Source organism: Mus musculus, chromosome 8 (assembly GCF_000001635.26).
Source record: "Mus musculus strain C57BL/6J chromosome 8, GRCm38.p6 C57BL/6J".
NCBI lineage: Eukaryota > Metazoa > Chordata > Mammalia > Rodentia > Muridae > Mus > Mus musculus.
In genome coordinates this window covers 110,741,464-110,760,210 of record NC_000074.6, presented here as the reverse complement: position 1 = coordinate 110,760,210, position 18,747 = coordinate 110,741,464, and the positions used below count along the sequence as shown (strand labels likewise).

Below are 18,747 nucleotides of genomic sequence, written 5' to 3'. Positions count from 1 at the left end.
CCCAATCTTGAGTTTTGACCCCTGGTCATACATAAAAGGATCAGTGGTAGCACTGCCCGAAATCCCAGCACAGGGGGTCGGAGCAGGAGGAACAGAAGTTCAAGGTCATCTTTGAGGCTACATTGAATTTGAAGATAGTCTGGGATCTTAAAAAACAAAACAAAACAAAAACCCCATAAACCAGTAATAGCCACACACACACACCTCAAAAAATTCCTAGTTCTCTCTGTTCATCTAAAGAATAAAATAGTTCAATGTGGCGTTATAATCAGCAGCAGACCTCCCCCTGTTCCTTCTCCCTTTCCAGATACGGGAATTTAAACAAAAACAAACGAACAGAAACATCTATCAGCCAGCCATGATAGCACAGGCCTTTAATTCTAGTACTGAGGGAGGCAGAGGCAGGTGGGTTTCTATGAGCGTTCTATGTGGTGAGTTCCAGGCCAAGCAGGGGCCACACCCTGAGACCTTGTCTCAAAAGCAAAAACAGACAGACAAACAACCCCAAACAAACAAATAAACACCCCATGCTCTCAAGGGTTGGGGATGTAGCTCTTTGGAGAAATCAAGAACTACCCACTTACCTAGTTACCCACTTACCTAGCTACCCACTTACCTAGCAGGCTCACAGCCCTGCATGCAAACAAACACACCCAACTGTAGCTCATCCCTCCCAAGTCCCACAAGCAAGCAAGTCCTTGCTTCCCTCCATGGAAGATTTAGTTCATACACCCCTTCTTCCCCACCCCTGACCCCGGCACCTGCCCTCTCTCTGACCCTGCCCCCAACCCAGGACCCTGGAGTCATGACTTAGTGAGTCTGTTATTTGCTGTTATTTGCTTCCTGCTCCTGTGACTTTGAAACCGCTCTTCTTCATCGAGGAACTATGTTGACCGCTCCACCCTCCTCTAGTTTTTGTCCTTTCTCTCCACGAGTTTCCCAATAATGCTGTGAGCCCCAGGGGTGGGGGTGGGAGTGGGGTGGACCGGGAAAGGCGAACATTCGTCATCTACCTCCATCCTCACCCTGAGACAGAGACAGAGAGAGAGATAGAGAAATCCAGGCAGGCCCTGCCCTCCTGGGAGCTGAGGAAGTCATTGCTGAGGACTCAGGAATCACGGGTTAGATCGCATTGCCAGGGTGGGCAAGGCCTGGTTGGGGTCTCTAAAGAAGGACTTCCTTCTATTACCAGACAGTACTTTTCGTTGCTGTGAAAAAACCACCATGACCAAGGCAACTTACAGAAGAAAGAATTTATTAGAACTTATGGTTCAAAGAGTTAAGAGTCTAAGATAGGACTGGAGAGATGGCTCAGCGGTTAAGAGCACTGACACTGCTCTTTCAGAGGTCCTGAGTTCAATTCCCAGCAGCCACATGGTGGCTCACAGCCATCTGTAATGGGATCCGACGCCCTCTTCTGGCCTGTCTGAAGAGTGGCAGTGTGTATGCATATACATAAAATAAATAAATAAATCTAAAAAAGAAAAAGGAAAGAGAGAGTCCATGATAGTGGAGTAGAGGCAGGCTTCTTCCAGTGACACACTTCCTCCAACAAAGCCACACATAAGAAACCCCCCCCCACACACACACAAACAATACTACCAACTGGTACCAGGTATCCTAATATCTGGAACATCTCTTTCAAACTACCACAGCCAGAAGCCTGACTCCCTCAGAGCCTCTACTCCAGATCAAAGCTTTTCATCAGATATCTTCCTCTTGGCAGCTTCCTTAGGGTCCTTTCTGCTTTCTCATTTCAATGAGACTCATTCACGTGTGCCACGTGGTTGATCCATGAGGTTGGCTGTGCCTCTTTTTCCCACCTGACTTCCCCATTGGGAACAGGCAGACCGGGATGCATGGTGGGGTTCAATGTTAGAGTCCCTTCTGAATGAAGAAGCTGCAACAGGGCCTGGGGGCATGGCTCAGCAGGTAAGAGCTTTCCGAAGTGCACACATGAGGGCCTGCGTTTGAATTCGTAGCACCCAAGCAAAAACAAAAAATAAAAACCAAAGCAAACCAAACTAACAGAAAAGCAGGCTCAGCTACACAAATCCCACAGCTGTGTCAGATGTAGACAAGAGGATAGCTGTGGTGTTCTGGCAGCCAGCCTAGGTGCAGGTTCAGCCAGAAACCCTGCCTCAGAGAAATAAGGTGGAGAGTGACAGAGTTGGACACCCAGCATCCTCCTGTGTCCTCTGTGTGTGCCTACAGGGATGCACCTGCGCACACACAGAGGAGGCACAACAGGGTTTCTTCTATTTGGACGTGGTGAAGAACCTCTTGGTTGTGTGTGGCTTTGTGAGGAAGCATGGCGAGCTGATGGCGGTGGACAGCCCAGGCTCTGTGGCTGGTATGCAGAGCCCCAATGGTCTGAAGGACAGCGGGACTCAGATGAGAAGGAAGTCTTCTCCACACCAAAGCCTGTCCACTGAGGCATGTAGCCTTCTTCATACTCATCAAAGACCAGATCAACCTAGATGCTTCTTTATGGGTGGGTAGACACACGGTGACGTGTGGACAGACGGGACTATTACTGAGCAAGGGAAAAAAGAGGAAACTGTTCACACGCATGTCAACGTGACAGCACCCCAAAAATCAACGCGGTGAATGAAAGGGATGAGATGCTAAATCTACACTTCAAGATTGCATCCGGGTGTGACATTAGGGGGTTGGGGAGAACAGGTGGGTTGCAGTAGTACTGCTGTGGAGGTGGGATCCCCTACAGAGCAACAGAGGTGGGGTGTCTGGGGGTGAAGGATGTGCTGGCACGCACAAAATAACAATGAAAAGATATCACTGGGGCCGGGGAAGGGACTTGTTGGTAGAGTGTTTGTCTGGCTTGCTTGAAGTCCTGGGTCCCAGCTCTGTCACTGTGCAAATGGAGTTTGGTGAAAGTCCAGCTGTGGAGGAGGAACAGATGGGGAGTTAGAAGTTCAAGGCCACCCTTGGGTGTATAGCCAGTGAGTTTGAAGTCAACTAGAGCTTATATGAGACTATGTCCTGGGGCGGGGGTGGGGGTGGGGGGAGGGGGGAGGGGGCATAGTTAGTATCTATCATGACCCTACAATAGGAAGATCACCAGGGTGGGACGGGACAGGGGGTGGGGTGGGGGAGAACAGGGAGGTGGGAGGGGACATGGCTGAGGTCCAGGGTCTTTACCCAGGGTAAATTTGAATAATGCGCTTTATTGTATGTGGCCCTGCCTGCTTTAGAGGATTTGAGCATGAGAGCTAGCATGTCTGCTTTGCTGTTTTGTTTCAGACAGGGTCTTACTATGTAGCCCATGCTTCTCTGAAACTCATGATGTAGCCCAGGCTAGCCTTGGCCAGGAGTTCCGTGGGCAGGCCAGACTGGCCTTGGTCTCCCTGCTTCCTAGCTTCGTCATCTCTGCCCGGGCTTGACCTCAGGACCTCCTGGCTACCCAGCAAGAGTCCGATCACTAAGCTGCACCCGGAGCCTGAGGGTCAGTTTGATACATTCTGTGGGTTTGTGTGTCACGGATGGAAGGATAGAGAAGGTGTCCCCCAACTACACCTGCTCCCATCATGCCCTCAGATTGTGGTCATTTCTTCTGACCTAAGGGAGGGCAAATCACACGGTGAGAAACTGAGTCTTTAAGCTGGCTCTGCCGAAGGCCACCTCCACCTCAACTGTAAAATGAACCACAGCCCTCAATCTGCTGGGCCTTGGGGGTGGGGTGTGACTTTCTGGGCTGATCACCAGCAGGCCAGGTTTGAATTCCTTACACACACTCCCCCACCCCATCACCGCCCCCTTCCCTCACCCACTCCCCCAGTGTAGCCCTGGCTGTCCTGGAACTAGATCAGGCTGGCCTCCAACTCAGGAATCTATCTCCCTCTGCCTTTGCTAGGATTAAAAGCTATCCATCACCACACCCAGTCTTTTGTCTGTTTTTTTAGAGACAGAATCTTGCTATGTGGCTCTGTCTGGCTTCTCCATCCTCCTGCTTCGATCTCTAGGGTGCTGCGATTACTCCGCTGTGTGCTACACCTGGCTATGATATTTATTTCTTCATTCGTTCGCTTGTTTATTGGCACAAGCGTGCCCCACCCCATGCAATATTGGGTGCCTACAATATTGCACATCAAATACTTCACTAGAAAGAGTGTTCGTTTATCTGGAATTCAGATTAAACCGGCCCCATCAGCTCTTCCCTGGCTGGGGACACAGATGGGTGACAGGAAGGAACTAAACGGCAGTGACACAAGGTGGAACACCTTCCACTCCATAGCCTCCCCTGAAGCATGTAGGACTTGGATTTGACCTGGCACTTCACCTCCTCCAGGCAGCCGTCCTAGCTTGTGGGCTCTGCTGCTTCTCCTTTTAGTCCCAGCTCAAGGCTGCCAGGCTGACTTGGGAGACTCACTCACTCCTTGGCTCCAGGCAGCCACCGAGGTGCCTTGGAGTCCTTTCTTGTGCGTGAAGACAGGGTTGGGTGTCTCCGTGGGCACGGTGGGTCTTCCTTTCCTGGCTGGTGGCTGAGTGGCAGCGGATGCTCTTACATAATCAGTCTCTCTCTCCTCCTTCTTTTTCCAGAGCTAGACTTCACGCTGAGCAGCTGCAGCCGAAGAAACCAGAGAAAGCGCCACCCAGCCCCAGATTCCAAGAGGCCTGCCTGCTGGGGACTCCCTTCTCTTCTTCCTCCTCCTCCTCTTCCTCCTCCTGAGACCCTCAAAGTCACTGTCTCACACCAGTTCCTGAGCTGCAATGGGACTGGCAGCCACTGCCCCCTGGCTGTCCTCCGCCCTGCCAAGCAGATAGGGCGGTAGCTACCCCAGGAGTATCTGCCCCCTCTCAGCCTGGACCAGCCCTTTCTGGACTTGGTGGCCACCTTTGCTGACCTAAGGCCATGTAGTCCCTGGCTCAGGCCTCTGGACACACTTCTGGGGACAGTGCCTCTGCTCTCAGGGGGCACCCAGTGCACCACCATGCCCTGGGGACTCGCCTGGCTATACTGTGAGTACTGGGCATGGGGAGTTGTACCTGGGGATCCTGTCCTGGGAGGCCTTGGTGGGTGGGTGGGTGAGTGGTTCTACTGTAACCATGGCAACCAGGGCAGATCTTGCTGGTAAGAGGTTGAAATGCTTCCCAGAAGGGTTGCAGGCAGCCTCAGGGATGGGGGGCGGGGGTGGGGTTCCACGGCCACCCTCTGCTCTGCCTGCTTCTGACCTCAGGCTCAGAGGTATGAGCTGAGTGGGCGCAGCCTGTGCAGGATGGGGCAGGCACTGGGGTGGGTGGCAGCTTCTCACCTCTGTAGTTTCATTGGCTCTGGAGAGCAGGGTGGGGACAGAGGTGCTCCAGAGAAGCTTTCCATCTTCCTGGGTGTGGCCAGTGGGGAGGGGGTAGGGAAGGCACACACAGCACATGGGAGAGAAGAGGCCCGGGGAAGGAAACAGTTTCCTCTACACCTCCCTCCATAACAGGTCAAAATTAGAAAGCAGAAAGCAAGCAATGCTCCTGGTAAAGAGAAAAATAAGTTGAAATGAGGACAGAAATCAGGAAAGGACCTGCTTGGGGTGTCTATGCCTGCTGGGTGGGAAGCTGGGCGGGCAGAGACCCTCACAGACTCCAAGACTCAGTGGCAGCCACCGAGCTACTGGTGAGTCACTGTCATGACTTGACATGACTCTCATCCCCGCTGTGACTTGAAGTTAGGCACCCAGGAACTGTGTACCAAATAAATGAGGGCAGGGGCTAGGACCCACAGGGCTTCTGAGAAAAGCCGGGCATGTTCTGTTCCTGGTGCATGGATACTACAAAAGTTGGGGACATTCAGAATGGGCGAAGGACCCAGCCAGACCCGTGTTCTGGAAGCTTTCCCATCTTAATGGATAGGGGTGGAAGTCTTGCTACATGCCAGGGAACACGGGGAGCCACCAGAAGCTGGAGGAGGCAAAAAGACCTTCCCCTAGAGCCTTCATAGGCCATGGTGACCAGTGACACCCTGATTTTAGACCTCTAGTCCCCAGAACTAGGAGAAAATACATTGACAGAACTGTCACAAATTTGTGGTGATGTTAAGGTACTCTAACATCCTCTAGGTCCCCCAGATTTCGAGGACTCAAAGGTTAGGTGGTATCCTGGGAGAGGTAGGAGGATGGTGACAGTGTCCCAAGCAGAGAGACAGTGTGCAAAGGTTTAATGATGGAGCTGGGAGGGGCTTGGTTAGACAGGCAGACCTCACTCAGGTTCCCGAGGCCTTGAACATCAGCTCTGCTTTGACAGGCAGAGCAGTAGGGGACTAGAGAGTTGAGGGTCTGCAACTGAGGGGGGAGTGACTACATTTAAAGATTTAGTTTTATCAATTTTTAATTATGTGTGTGCATGTGGGTATGTGAACTGGTGTCCTAGAAGGCCAGAGATGAGGTCTCCCTGGAGCTGGGGTTACGGCCATCTGGCATGGGTGCTGGGAACTGAACTTGGGTCCTCTAAAAGAGCAGGAAGTGCTCTGATCCACTGGGGCACCTCTTCAGCCCCAAATGATCGCATTTATTTACTTATTATGTTGGGAAGGGGGATGTGTGTGTGTGTGTATATATGATGGTTGGAGAAAGAAGGTCTGCTCTCTCCTTCCACCAGGTCTCAGGTTGTCAGGCTTGGCGGCAAGTGCCTGCATTGGCTGAGCCTTCTCACTAGGCTTGCCCACCTGAGAGGAAGTGAGACTGGAGGGGCCTGGTTGAAGGAGGAGTGTTTCAGATGGCATCTCTCAGGATTTGGCCAGGGCCTTACAGGGGACCTGGGGGACCTGGAGGTTATCAGGCTACCTTAACATCACCACAAGTTTGTGACTTGGCCCTGTCAATGTATTTCCTCCTAGTTCTTGGGACTAGAGGTCTGAAATTGGGGTGTTACTGGCCACCAAGGCTCTAGGGGAGGGTCTTTTTGCCTCCTCCAGCTTCTGGTGGCTCCTGGTATTCCTTGGCATGTGCCAGTATTAGCAGTTTGCACACTGTCTCCATCTGCAAGGCCTTTCCCTCTTCGATATCTTTCTCCTGGAACACCAGCCACTGGACCTAGCCAGGCTCTCCCTAAGCCCAGGACAACCTCACATTAAGAGCCTTTGCTTTAATTACACCTTTAATGAGCCTAATTCTAAATAAAGTCATTCTTAGATTCCAGGTGAATAAGAATTTGGGAGGGGGAATGTTATTCAACCCATTTTACAGATTCACATTGGTCAGTGGGGATGGAGGTGACATGCTTCATTTATCCCAGTAGAAATGGCTACCTTGTTGGGGGGCACATGTTCCCCTCTCCCCCCGACCAGTGTCTGGGCCAGGGGAAGCCTTATACCTCACCTTGAGCTTCCAGATCTTGGTTCTTGTCTCTGGCGGGGAGGAGACAGGAAAACCTGACCAGGTCAGTGGGACACTGGCTGTGTGGCTTCTGGGGTGCAAAGCGTTGTGGGTGACAGCTACACTGTCCCTGCCTGGTCCCCAGTTTCTCCTGGTCGAAGAGGCAGGAAAACAACACTTGCAATTGGAAATGGCAGCCTGGCTGCAAAGTGTGTTTCATCCGGGGGAGGCAGGTCACCTGCGGACAGGCTTTCAGGGACGGGCTGCATGCCGGCCATGCTGGGCTCAGGTGCTCTGGTAATTCTAAGACCCTGTCCCAGTTTGCCTTCTATTGCTGTGATAAAAGAGCAGGCTCCAAATCGACATGGTGAGGAGGGGTTTATTTCGGCTTACAGTTGTAGCTCACCCTGGAGGGAAGCCGGGGTGGGGAGGTGGGGAGGTGGGGGTGAGGGGTGGGGGTTGAAATAGAGACCACAGAGAGAAGCCGCTCACTGACTTGCTTTCTATGGCTGGATGCTTTCTTCTAGCAGTCAGAACCATCATCTAGGCGTGGCCCTTCTCCCTGCTGGCTGAGCCCACCCACGCCAATCATTAACCAAGAAAATGCTACAGAGTTGCCCACAGGCAATCTGATGGGGGCATTTTTCTCAACATATGCTTCCCTTCCTGGATAGCTCTAGCTGGTGTCAACGAGACAAAACAAAAACAAAAATAAAATAAAAACACAAAAACCAAAAAACAAAACAAAACAAAAAAAAAAAAACAAAAAAACCCCAGCTAGGATAGACCTGACTCCTATCTTAAGGACACATTGGGTAAAGCCAACATGGTCCATGGGGTGGGACTTGATGGATTGACAGGCTATAGTGATTGATTGGCTGCTGATAGGGAAGAAGACTCATTATGGATAGGATAGAACACCCCACCCCGAAAGATAAAGGCCTTGTTGTTGTTGTTGTTGTTGTTGTTGTTGTTGTTGTATGTACAATCCCTGTGGACCAGAGGTAGCCATTATGATTATCAGTCTGCAAGTGTCACTTGGGTCCAGGGTTCTCAGTGGCTGTCACTTTCAACCAGGAGTGCAATGCAGAGGTGCCTTCTCCACCTGTCGGATCAGAAATGTGGGGTGGAGTTGGTCCACCTGTACCTTAGCCAACTCCCTAGGGGATTCAGGTGCGTGCTTGCTTGCTTGCATTTCCATTCCCAGAAACCACCTCTCCCTTCAGGTGTAAGGCTCTGTCCCTGAGGGCATGCTGTAGTTACAGCTTAAGTTCTCCATGTTCCCAAGATGCTATGACCTGGCTAGGTGATGAGTGACCCAGGCAAGCAGTGCTGGTGGGGACGTCCAGGGTTGGAGCCGAAGTCTCAGACGGTTCCAGGAGTGGGTGGGCTAGGTGTGGATTTGCAAGGCAAGGCAGGGACCAAAAGCAAGCCTATGTTAATGGGCCCAGCACTGTGATTATTTATTTATTTAAATTTACTTTACATTTTATTTTGTTCGGGAGGGTGTGTGTGTGTGTCACAGCACCTGCATGGAGGTCAGAGGGCAGCTTGCAGGAGTTAGTTCGCTCCTTCTCCCATGTGGTTCCTGGGGATTGAACTCAGGTCATCAGGCTTGGTAGCAAGCCCCTTTACCCACTGAGCCATCTTGTAGGCCTAATACTGGTTGTGTTTATTTGTTCCTTCAGCCCAGTGCTGTGTTAGGTGATCCTTGCAAGAAAGTGGTTGTCAAGAGTTCTACAGTTGAAGAGGGCAGTAACTGTGGTTTGTGTGGAGTTCAGATTCTGAGTAGATCCAAGTATCAGGGGAAACAGAGAGCGCTCCTAGGACTTGGTCCAGCACGTGGGAACGAGCAGGGCGATCCTGGAGACGGGGAACGGAAGCTAAGAGGGAGCATGGCCCCCAGACAGTGGAGATACAAAGCCCCCAAATCTTCAAGGTGTCGGGAAGTGAGAGGAGAGAGATCCAGTTAGTGATGTCTGCTTGTAACTGATGAGGGAGGTAATGTCAGCCAGCCTGGCTGTCTTGCTCAAAAGGAAAAAGGAAAAAAGAAAAAAAGAAAAGGCAAAGTTTAATTATTGTTTCTGACAACAACAACAACAATAGATATTAAACTAGGCGTGGCTCGAACTTTTAATCCCAGCACCCAGGAAGAAAAGGCTGAGTCCCAGCTAGTCTAGTCTACATAGACAGTTCCAGGTCAGTACCAGGTCAGCCAGGGCAACATCCTTATGTCCTAGCATATAGGGTCGGGAGTGGTAATCTCCCACGGATATCTGGTTCGGTTATTTGCATCTCTTTTTTTCAAAGCACGGGAGGTTAATTAATAAACTTGAAGTCATCCTTTAAGCTGCTGATATCGCTGGCTCAGGCTTCCTTAGGAAGGCCGTTGAACATATCTTAAACATTCCCCCCGTAACGTACATCACCACGTGTGGTTCCCCCCCCCATTGATAAATTTATCTTAACAAAGGACCTATGATGCTGCTTAAGTCGTTGTCAATAAACGTTTCCTGTTTTCTTTCTAGTTTATGAGTTTAGTGGGTCGAAGGTTTTAGAGTTTAAAAGCCATTTCATTATTAAGCGGGCCAAGTGCATTTCCAGGCTGAGAATTCTTTTGGCAGCATCAGGATTATTAAAATGAAATTATCTCATAAAAACCTTCTTCGTTTCCTTGTCCCTGGTCGGCTTTGCATGTAGATCCATTTCTCTGATTTCAGACTGCAGCTAATTGCAGATTGGTCCTTTGGGTATCTCTTGCTCTTTTGTGTTTCTTTCATCCACTCCCTATTCATATTTATTGTAAATTCTCAAAATATTTTTTTCCAGTCAAGGGGACAGCTCCCAAGAGCTGTTTTTGAGGTCACAGTGACACCTAGTGGTAATTCCTGGTACTGTTTCAAAAGACTTCGCATTATTGTCTGTTCTGCTGGTGTAGGGGGTCTGTTTAGCATCCCAGAGCCATCAGACTGGCAGAAGCTTGCTTGTAAGACCTGTTGCTACATCTAATGGAGAAAAATCGAGCTTTGAAAACTCATCACTCCAGACAAAGGGCTGAGGGGTGCCTTGGAACCTGGACGATGTACTTACCCAAAATCAGGAGCTAGGGGAGACGGGAGACCATACCCTGGGGACTCTGACCATGGTGTGTGTGTGGGGGTGTACTTGCTACTCCAGGTGACAAGTCCTCCTTAGGGCTCTGCATGCACCTGCCTTTCCCCTCAGTACTTGTCAGGCTTGATGATGGATGGTGGTTGATTCAGCTACGCACACCAGGTAGTGCGCAGACACAGTGCCCAGCGCTCATCCGCTCTTGTTGGGTGTGTCCCACAGGTCTTGGGATCCTACTTGACGTGGCTTTGGGAAACGAGAATTTGGAGATATGGACTCTGACCCAAGATAAGGAGTGTGACCTTACAGGCTACCTTCGGGGCAAGCTGCAGTACAAGAACCGGCTTCAGTACATGGTAACCTGGAGAGCGTCTGCCTCCCCGTGCTAGGGTTGCAAGCACAGGCCCAGCTCTATAGGACTATCTCTGAGACTATCTCCATTGAGAAGTAACTCATACCATACAACCCACTAACTGAGAGCGAACCCCATGGGGCTGGTGGGACGGCTCTGAGTAAAAGGCACACCTGGTACCCAGGACTGATGGCCTGAGTCCAATTCCCAGAACCCACATCAAGGCGGAAGGAGAGAACCAACTCCTGAAAGTTAATCTTTGACCTCCACATCAGTGCTGAGAGTCATGTCCACACTATTAATAATAACAATAAATAATAAGGTGTCAGATTCTAGACTCACTGATGTGTAGTATGTTCACAGGCTGTGCGAAGGTTACCTTTGTAAGTGTCAGATGAACCATATTTTTCACTTCCAAAGTACCATGTCTCCTGAAAATCCTGGGTTCCTCCCCTGGGCCTGAAACTTCAGCCCTTACAGGACTTGTGTATCTGATCTCACACCCCCCACCCCCACCTCCTTTGTCCGAGGGGAAAAGAGAGCTGTCTTTTAGCCCAGTTGTCCAGATCTGACCTCTCAGTAGAGGACCTGTCTGTTGTCAACGCTGCTAGGCTGCGTTCCTCTCTTGGGGGTCCCGTCTAAACAGTTTCTGCCTCATAGCTTATGGTTTGTTCTTGTTCCTCTTCAGAAACATTACTTCCCCATCAACTACAGGATTGCTGTGCCTTATGAGGGGGTACTCAGAGTGGCCAACATCACAAGGCTGGTGAGGACCCTTCCCGGGGTGGGGAGCCGCTGCCTGCCACAAGTCACTTAGAAGCTTGTGGGTCTTGGCAGGTTGTCCCATTGGCCTTTCCCTAGCCACTCAAGCAAAGCCTGCCACTAACCTAGGCCCAAGGTTGTCTGCTGGCAGCCGTGGGTGACTGTGATGGGTCCCAGGCAGTGGCAAATGCATGGGGGTAGGGGAGTGGTCAGTGCCCAGAGGCCTACGCTTGTGCGTCACTGATGTCTCCTGTCCCTGCAGCAGAAGGCTCACGTGAGTGAGCGAGAGCTTCGGTACCTGTGGGTCTTGGTGAGTCTCAATGCCACTGAGTCTGTGATGGATGTACTTCTCGAGGGCCACCCGTCCTGGAAGTATCTACAGGAGGTTCAGACATTGCTGGAGAACGTACAGCGGAGCCTCATGGTGAGCTGTGCGCATGCGCGTGTGGGTTTGGCCGATGCTGGCAAAGGGCTAAGAAGGGAGAGTTCTGCCATGCGCTGAGCATGTGAGACACACGAGGGATGGGGACAGAGAGGATTTGGGACCTTGTTTCAAGCTTACCTGAGCGCCCCTCTTAAAAAAATTTTTTTTATTATTGTTGTTTTTAATTTTATAACCCATTGAGTCCAATTACTTCTGCCCACTGTTCACTACCCACGCTGGCTAGACCTTGTACAGGTGTTGTGAGGTAACCAGTGTACTCATGGGTGCACCGGGCATGCCATCTTCATAAGACAGCATTATTTATTTGCTTGTTTGAGAGAGTTTCATTCTGAAACCCCGCCTGGCCTGAAACTTGCTGTGTAGAACAGGCTTTGCCTCTTGTGTCCTGAGTCTTAGACAAGCCAGGGAATCCTCTAATTTCATATTTGTATCTGAAAAAATGAGGCTCCTCTAGAAAGGGGAGAAGGAAGAAGGCAGAAGATAGTGAAATTTTTTTGTTCTTTAAAGACACAGAAATATTGTAAGAATGTGTCTGCATTTTAATCCCAGGTGTGGGATATGGGGCTGCTTCAGATTGTCCACAGCAGCTGACTCTGATTTGCCTCGTGCTCTAGCAGAGGCATGGTTTTGTCAGCTGCAGATAGTTTCTGCGAGTGTGTGATGTTTGGATGGATGGATAGATAGATAGAAGGGGTTGTTTTGGACAGCTGGTGGTTAGATGTCGTTTGTTACACAGTTTGTTGAGATGAGAAGAAGAAATTAGATATTCTGATGGTGGGTGAAGATCAAACATGCCCCAAGAACTTGACACCCCTAATCAGCAGGAAGTAGTCTAATGATAACATCGCCCCCTTTCCCCTCTATGCTTTTTTCTCTACTATTTAGTGTTAGGGGGTGGAGAAGGGTGGAAGAAAAAAAGAACCCACAAAGTAGCCAAAGGTTCAGTTACAAGGTGGACTGACAGGAACTTTCAGAGTATTGAAACTGTTCTGTGTAACTCGGTGACAGTGGACACTCTGCTTTTATCAAAAGCCCGTGGAGCGTGGAGGGCGAGCCATAATGACTATGACTTGAGTTTAGAACAAGCATGGGAAGGAAAGGAGATAGTGTGTGGCATGACTGTAACCCAGCACTCTGGAGGCTTGAGGTGGGGGAGATGTTAGGTTCAAGGCCAATCTGGGTTACATAGTGGGAGCCTGTCTCAGAAGCAGCCCTCGAAGCCATCTGATCATCCAACCGAAAACCTCCCGAGTTGTAACCTGACAGACATGTCCCTACCTCCTCAGGCCGTTGGTGTACACCTGCCGGGACACGTACTTGTGACCCTGCTCAGCCAGCTGCCTGGCCTCCCCAGCCCATGGGCCAGATCATTTGACACCAGCTGGGAGCTTCTGATGATGAAAGGTTTGGGACAGGCGACTGTTTTTGCAGCTGTCTGGAACTTCTCCTGGGATGGTTCTCCCAGTTCCTGCTAAGAGGGTCGCACGGATTTGCCCTTTTGTGCTTGTGAGCAAGATGGGTGTCCTGGGCAAGCTGGCTTGGCTTGAGGAAGAGACCTTTTCTGCCTTTGTTTTACCCATCGAACAGACACCGAGAAGCTAATGTGTGTGAGGTTGGGCAGGAGAGTGTGAGGCCTCCGCCCTCTGATTCTGGTCCTGGGCTCTCTGACTGAGGCACTGTACATAGCGATGGTTATATTACTCAGATGTAGTTGGGTCTGGTCCCTTTTCCTTCCCCTCCTGGCTGCTGAAAGCTTAGCCAGTATACTGGGTACTCCCTCTACCACTGAGATATACCCCAACTCTGCAGCCAGATTTTTTTTTTTAATGTGTATGAGTACACACTGTAGCTGTCTTCAGACACACCAGAAGAGGACATTGGCTCCCATTATTGATGGTTGTGAGTCACCATGTGTTTGCTGGGAATTGAATTCAGGACCTCGGGAAAAGCAGTCAGTGCTCTTAACCACTGAGCCATCTCTCCAGCGGCCCCACCCCCCCAACCTTGAGCTCACAGAGATCTGTCTGTCTCTGCCTCCTGAGTGCTGGGATTAAAGGTAGGCCCCATCACCACCTGGCTTGCAGCAGCCTTTAATCTTCCTGCTTCCTTACTGTTAGTGGTCTGTGACGGTAGCTTTGAAGATGGATTCCACTTATGATAGTGTGACCTCAGAGGCCAGGCCCTGTTTTTTTTTTTCCAACAGTATAACCTTGAACAAGCTGTTTCACTCCTGAGCTTTTAGGTCATCACTTGTAGCCTACATCTCTTTTTAAAAATTTTTTTTTATTTTTATTTTTTGGTTTTTCGAGACAGGGTTTCTTTGTATAGCCCTGGCTGTCCTGGAACTCACTTTGTAGACCAGGCTGGCCTCGAACTCAGAAATCCACCTGCCTCTGCCTCCCAAGTGCTGGGATTAAAGGCGTGCGCCACCATGCCCGGCTGTAAGCCTACATCGTATCCAGCTGTAAAACAAGGATTCAATGAATTTATCCTATCTCCTCTATCTATCGGAAGACATCCGGCTTCTGGCCTCTGCGTTATTCTAGTCTCACATCCTCACCCCAACTTGCCTCCATTGTTTTCTTAAGAAACTGGGCCTGGGACGATGGCTCAGTGGTCAAGAGCACTTGCTGCTCTTGCAGAGGATGCCCATGTCAGCTGGTTTACAACTGAAGCTTCAGGAAATCCAGCAGCCTCTATTGGCCGCCATGGGCACTCACATGTACACGGCACACACATGGCACACACACACACACACGGCACACACACATGTACACACATGTGACACACACATGTACACACACGGCACACACACATGTACACGGCACACACACATGTACACGGCACACACACGTACACACATGTGACACACACATGTACACACACGGCACACACACATGTACATGGCACACACACATGTACACACATGTGACACACACGTACACACATGGCACACACATGTACACGGCACACACACATGTACACACACTCATAGGCATAAAAAAGAAAAATAACTTAAGGAAAAGGCAGCTTAAAAACCCAGAGAGTGGGGGCTGAGGCAAGAGGGAGCAAACTTGCACCATAATGTAAAGCCCTCCGTCTTGACTATTTTTAGCACATGGTTTGGCAGTGTTAATTACACTCACAGGGGTTGTATATCACCCACCCCCACCCCCATCCATTTCTGTCACTTTTCATCACCTCAAGCAGAAACTGTATACGTGAGGCAGCCATTTCTCACCCCTTTCCACTCCCAATATCAACCTGCAATCCGTCTTTTTTCCCATTACGTATTTGCTCTTTTTTTTTCCTTTTCTTTTTGGTACAGTTTCTGAGATGCTGATGCACCATTTGTGCGCTCTGGTAAAGTTTTCAGTGGATAAACTGTATCCATTGATTTGGACCGAGTTGAACAGACTAATCCCATGGCAAGCTGGGGGTGGCAGGAGGTTTGTAAGTTCGGGCCAGCCTAGGCTACATATCCAGACTTTGTCTCAGAAACAAAACCAGGAGTCGAGGTTAATCCCAGGACTCAGGAAAGGCAGGAGGATCTCTGTGAGTTCAAGGCTAACGTGGACCACATATTGAGTTCCGGGTAGTCAGAGTTACATGGTGAGATCCTGTCTTAAAACAACAACAGTGGATGAAATAAAAAATGAACCCCAACCCCCAAAACAAAGCAATGCCAGCGAGGTTCACCCACTTGGCTTGGGGTACAGTTCAGTAGCAGAGGGCTCGCCCAGCATTTGTGAGGCCCTAAGTTCAAACCCTGGCACTGACAAAAGAAAAAAAAAATAGAGCATTAATTTCTGGCTCATGGGGTGATTGCAGGGTTAAGTTTTGCTTTTTAGGAACTGCCAGTCAAGGTCAGCTTTTCCCATTTTTTCCTTTAGTTTTGTTTGTGGGGTCAGAGTCTCACTTTGTGTTCAGGTTGGTGTCAGCTTATGCTCCTCCTCCTTCTGCTTCCTAAGAGAGGGGCTACACTGCATGTCACCATGTCTAGCTGTAGGCTGTTCTTCGGGTTTTGGGAGAATGGCTCCTGCCTGCTGTTCCTGACTTTGAGTGTCTCTGATGGAGCAGTGGCCCTTAGTGGCAGTAGCTCTCATTAGGCAAGGGAACATATATATTTTGGTCATCTTTATCCTTCCTAGACAGGAACCGGGCTGTGTGCTGGGCCCTCCTTCCCCTCCATCACCCTCTTTCTGCCTTTGGCCGTGACTTTTCTAGGCTGCTGTAATGAATTAGCTTTAACTGGGTGACTTAAACCAAATTGTATTTTCTCATACTGGAAACCAGAAGTCCAGAATCAAGACATCACAGGGCCAACTGGCCCTGAAGGGTCCTTGGTTCTTCCATCCTTTGGTGGTGCTACCCCTTGGCTCTGACCTCTGTCTCACTCCTCCTGGGACTCCTGCCCGGTGCCTCTCTGTCTTCATGACCTTTCACTATAATGATCCCGGGGCTGGGGATGTAAAGAGTTGTTCTAACACGCACAAGGCCCTAGGTCTTAGACCCAACACTGAGGCAGGAAAAACACCAATTAGTCATTGGGTTTACAATCCACCCTAAATACACAATGATGTAAACTTGAGATAATTATGTCGACTCAACTTCCAAAACGGGTCACATTCACAGGTATCTTAAGAGTAGGACTATGGGTATTTTGGAGGGCTAGGAGCATAAAGTTTAGCCAAGCTGCTTTGTCTGAGTTTTATGGACACCTTTGGCAAGGTAGCTTAGGCCCTAGCTTTCCCATGATGCCTCTACAATGACTCTGGACTTCTCCAGGCCAACAGCACTCTCTCCACACCATCCTTTCTGTTCACCGTTGTGAAGAGAAGATCTCTTAGCTTGGAGCTGAACTTAGAGTTCAGTTCTACCTGTGTGATTGGTGTCCCAGGAATCTTCATGATTCTTTCTTCTCTCATTCCTTAGGTAGAGAGAGATCTTTGCTTTCTGATGGGCAGTTTTCCCAGGCTAGAGGCTGGCAACCATGCCTAGGCTGGAGTAATAAGGAGGTCCCAGCCTCCTCCCTGTCCTGATTACTTACTTTCTCTCTCTCTCTCTCTCTCTCTCTCTCTCTCTCTCCCTCTCTCTCTTTAAAGATTTATTTATTATTATATCTAAGTACAGTGTAGCTGACATCAGACACCCCAGAAGAGGGCATCAGATCTCCATTACAGATGGTTGTGAGCCACCATGTGCTTGCTGGGATTTGAACTCAGGACCTTCAGAAGAGCAGTCAGTGCTCTTAACCACTGAACCATTTCTCCAGCCTCCGTAATTACTTTCTGATGATAGAGAAGCAGAAACCTCTGTGAGGTGTGTCAGCCTCACTCACAGCCTTCTGGTCCCTGAAAGTTGGATTTTGTTGAGACAGCCGCCATGGTTCTCTGGTGGTGGGGTTCTTTTCATTTGTCCTGACTGTTTCCTCCCTCCCAGGATGTGGAGATTGGCCCTCACGTGGAAGCTGTGTTATCTCTTCTGAGTACTCCAGGCCTAAGCCTGAAGCTGGTGCGGCCCAAAGCCTTGCTGGACAACTGCTTCCGGGTCATGGAACTGCTGTACTGTTCTTGCTGTAAGAGGCTTCCGGTGGGCGTGGATGGCAACTGTGGGCCAAGGGATCTGGGTCCATGTGTGTGGGCAGAGTCAATCAGAGGGCATCCCCAATTTTCTGGAAGCTGGATTGGGCCCTGAGTATGGGGGCAGGAGTGTGTGGTTTGGCTGTTCTGTCCTGCAGACCTTGTTTTTTTTCTTCTTCTGTTTCTTGCAGGTAAACAAAGCCCCATCTTAAAATGGCAGGACTGCGAGCTGCCCAGGCTCCATCCCCACAGTCCGGGGTCCTTGATGCAATGTACAGCTACAAATGTGTACCCTTTGTCTCGGCAGACCCCCACCTCCCTGCCCGGATCCCCAAGCTCAAGCCATGGCTCGTTGCCCTGAGCAATCTATGTATTGACCCTGGGTCGGGCCACTGGATGCATTTCAGAAACTGGCCTGGATCTGAGACCTTCCTGGATGGTGGGTAGGTAGCCCCTTTAGGAAAGGCCTTCAGGGAAAGGCCTCCTGCCTTCTCTTCCACACCCAGGCTTCCTGCCTTCTGGTGGTATCACGGAGCCTCAGGGGAGGGATGTGGAGGGGAGGGCTGGTTGCTATCCCTTACAGCCACCTCTGCTTGTGGCCCGGTCCGAAATCTGCAAACACTGTTGCCCCACAGGCGGGTGGCCAAGAACGACGGGGTGCCTCCTAGGATCCCAGGACTTACTGGGGCTTTTCAGTTGTGCTGACTGTGGGGTGCTGGGCCGAGGACCAACCAAATGCCGTATCTTGCCATGACGATGCTCTTCTGGTTCCTTTTTCTATTAAATGGCCATTTATTTGGTTTGGCTTGCATCTCTGATGGTGAACCTGGAGGGTCTGAGTTCTGGAGATGGAAGGGTGGGCTTCTGGAGCCCACAGTGGGCAGTCTTACTGGGGTGGGGGTGGGGGTTGAGTACTTGGCTCTTCCGGCCCTGTTTAGCTCGCGTTGTCTCAGCAGGCCCAAGTAATGTCTGCTCAGGTGTCCAGGTGCCTCTTGACCATATTTCTATTTGTTCGCTTCCTCTGGCTTTCCCCACAGTCCCCGTGGGAGCACATCAAAGACCAACCTAGGTCCTTGCCCAAGTTGTCCCTCACCCCCCAACCCCCCGCCCCTGAACTTAAATCAATGACACCTGGCTTGGAGTTCCAGGCCAGGGATGATGACAAAGGTATGGCGC

At 50.3% G+C, this 18,747-nt stretch overlaps 1 protein-coding gene and 1 long non-coding RNA gene across 12 annotated transcripts in view; one reads left to right on the top strand and one right to left on the bottom strand.

Annotated features, from left to right (window-relative positions):
• Window positions 1–18,382, top strand: part of Il34 (interleukin 34) — a 64,121-nt gene extending 45,739 nt beyond the window's left edge. For 3 of the 10 annotated variants that reach the window (XM_006531480.4, XM_006531479.4, XM_006531483.3), the window contains exons 2-8: window positions 4,561–4,980; window positions 10,653–10,786; window positions 11,471–11,548; window positions 11,807–11,968; window positions 13,276–13,393; window positions 17,432–17,567; window positions 17,879–18,371. In XM_006531480.4, the coding sequence (XP_006531543.1) occupies window positions 4,953–4,980; window positions 10,653–10,786; window positions 11,471–11,548; window positions 11,807–11,968; window positions 13,276–13,393; window positions 17,432–17,567; window positions 17,879–17,948 (726 nt within the window). In that variant the 5' untranslated portion in view covers window positions 4,561–4,952 and the 3' untranslated portion in view covers window positions 17,949–18,371. Of the gene's footprint in view, window positions 1–4,560; window positions 4,981–10,652; window positions 10,787–11,470; window positions 11,549–11,806; window positions 11,969–13,275; window positions 13,394–17,431; window positions 17,568–17,762 lie in introns of all 10 variants that reach the window. The other 7 variants (XM_030243837.1, NM_001135100.2, NM_029646.3 and 4 more) reach the window with 6 other exon arrangements.
• On the bottom strand, window positions 1,239–4,565 carry Gm15894. Of its 2 annotated transcripts, none has more exons than XR_879194.3 (2): window positions 4,301–4,565; window positions 1,239–2,903 (listed from the first exon to the last, which is right to left on the bottom strand). It is a non-coding gene; the product is annotated as a predicted gene 15894 (long non-coding RNA). The 2 variants fall into 2 exon arrangements; XR_003947456.1 differs by having other exon boundaries at window positions 4,395–4,565.
• Window positions 18,383–18,747: the final 365 nt, after the last annotated feature.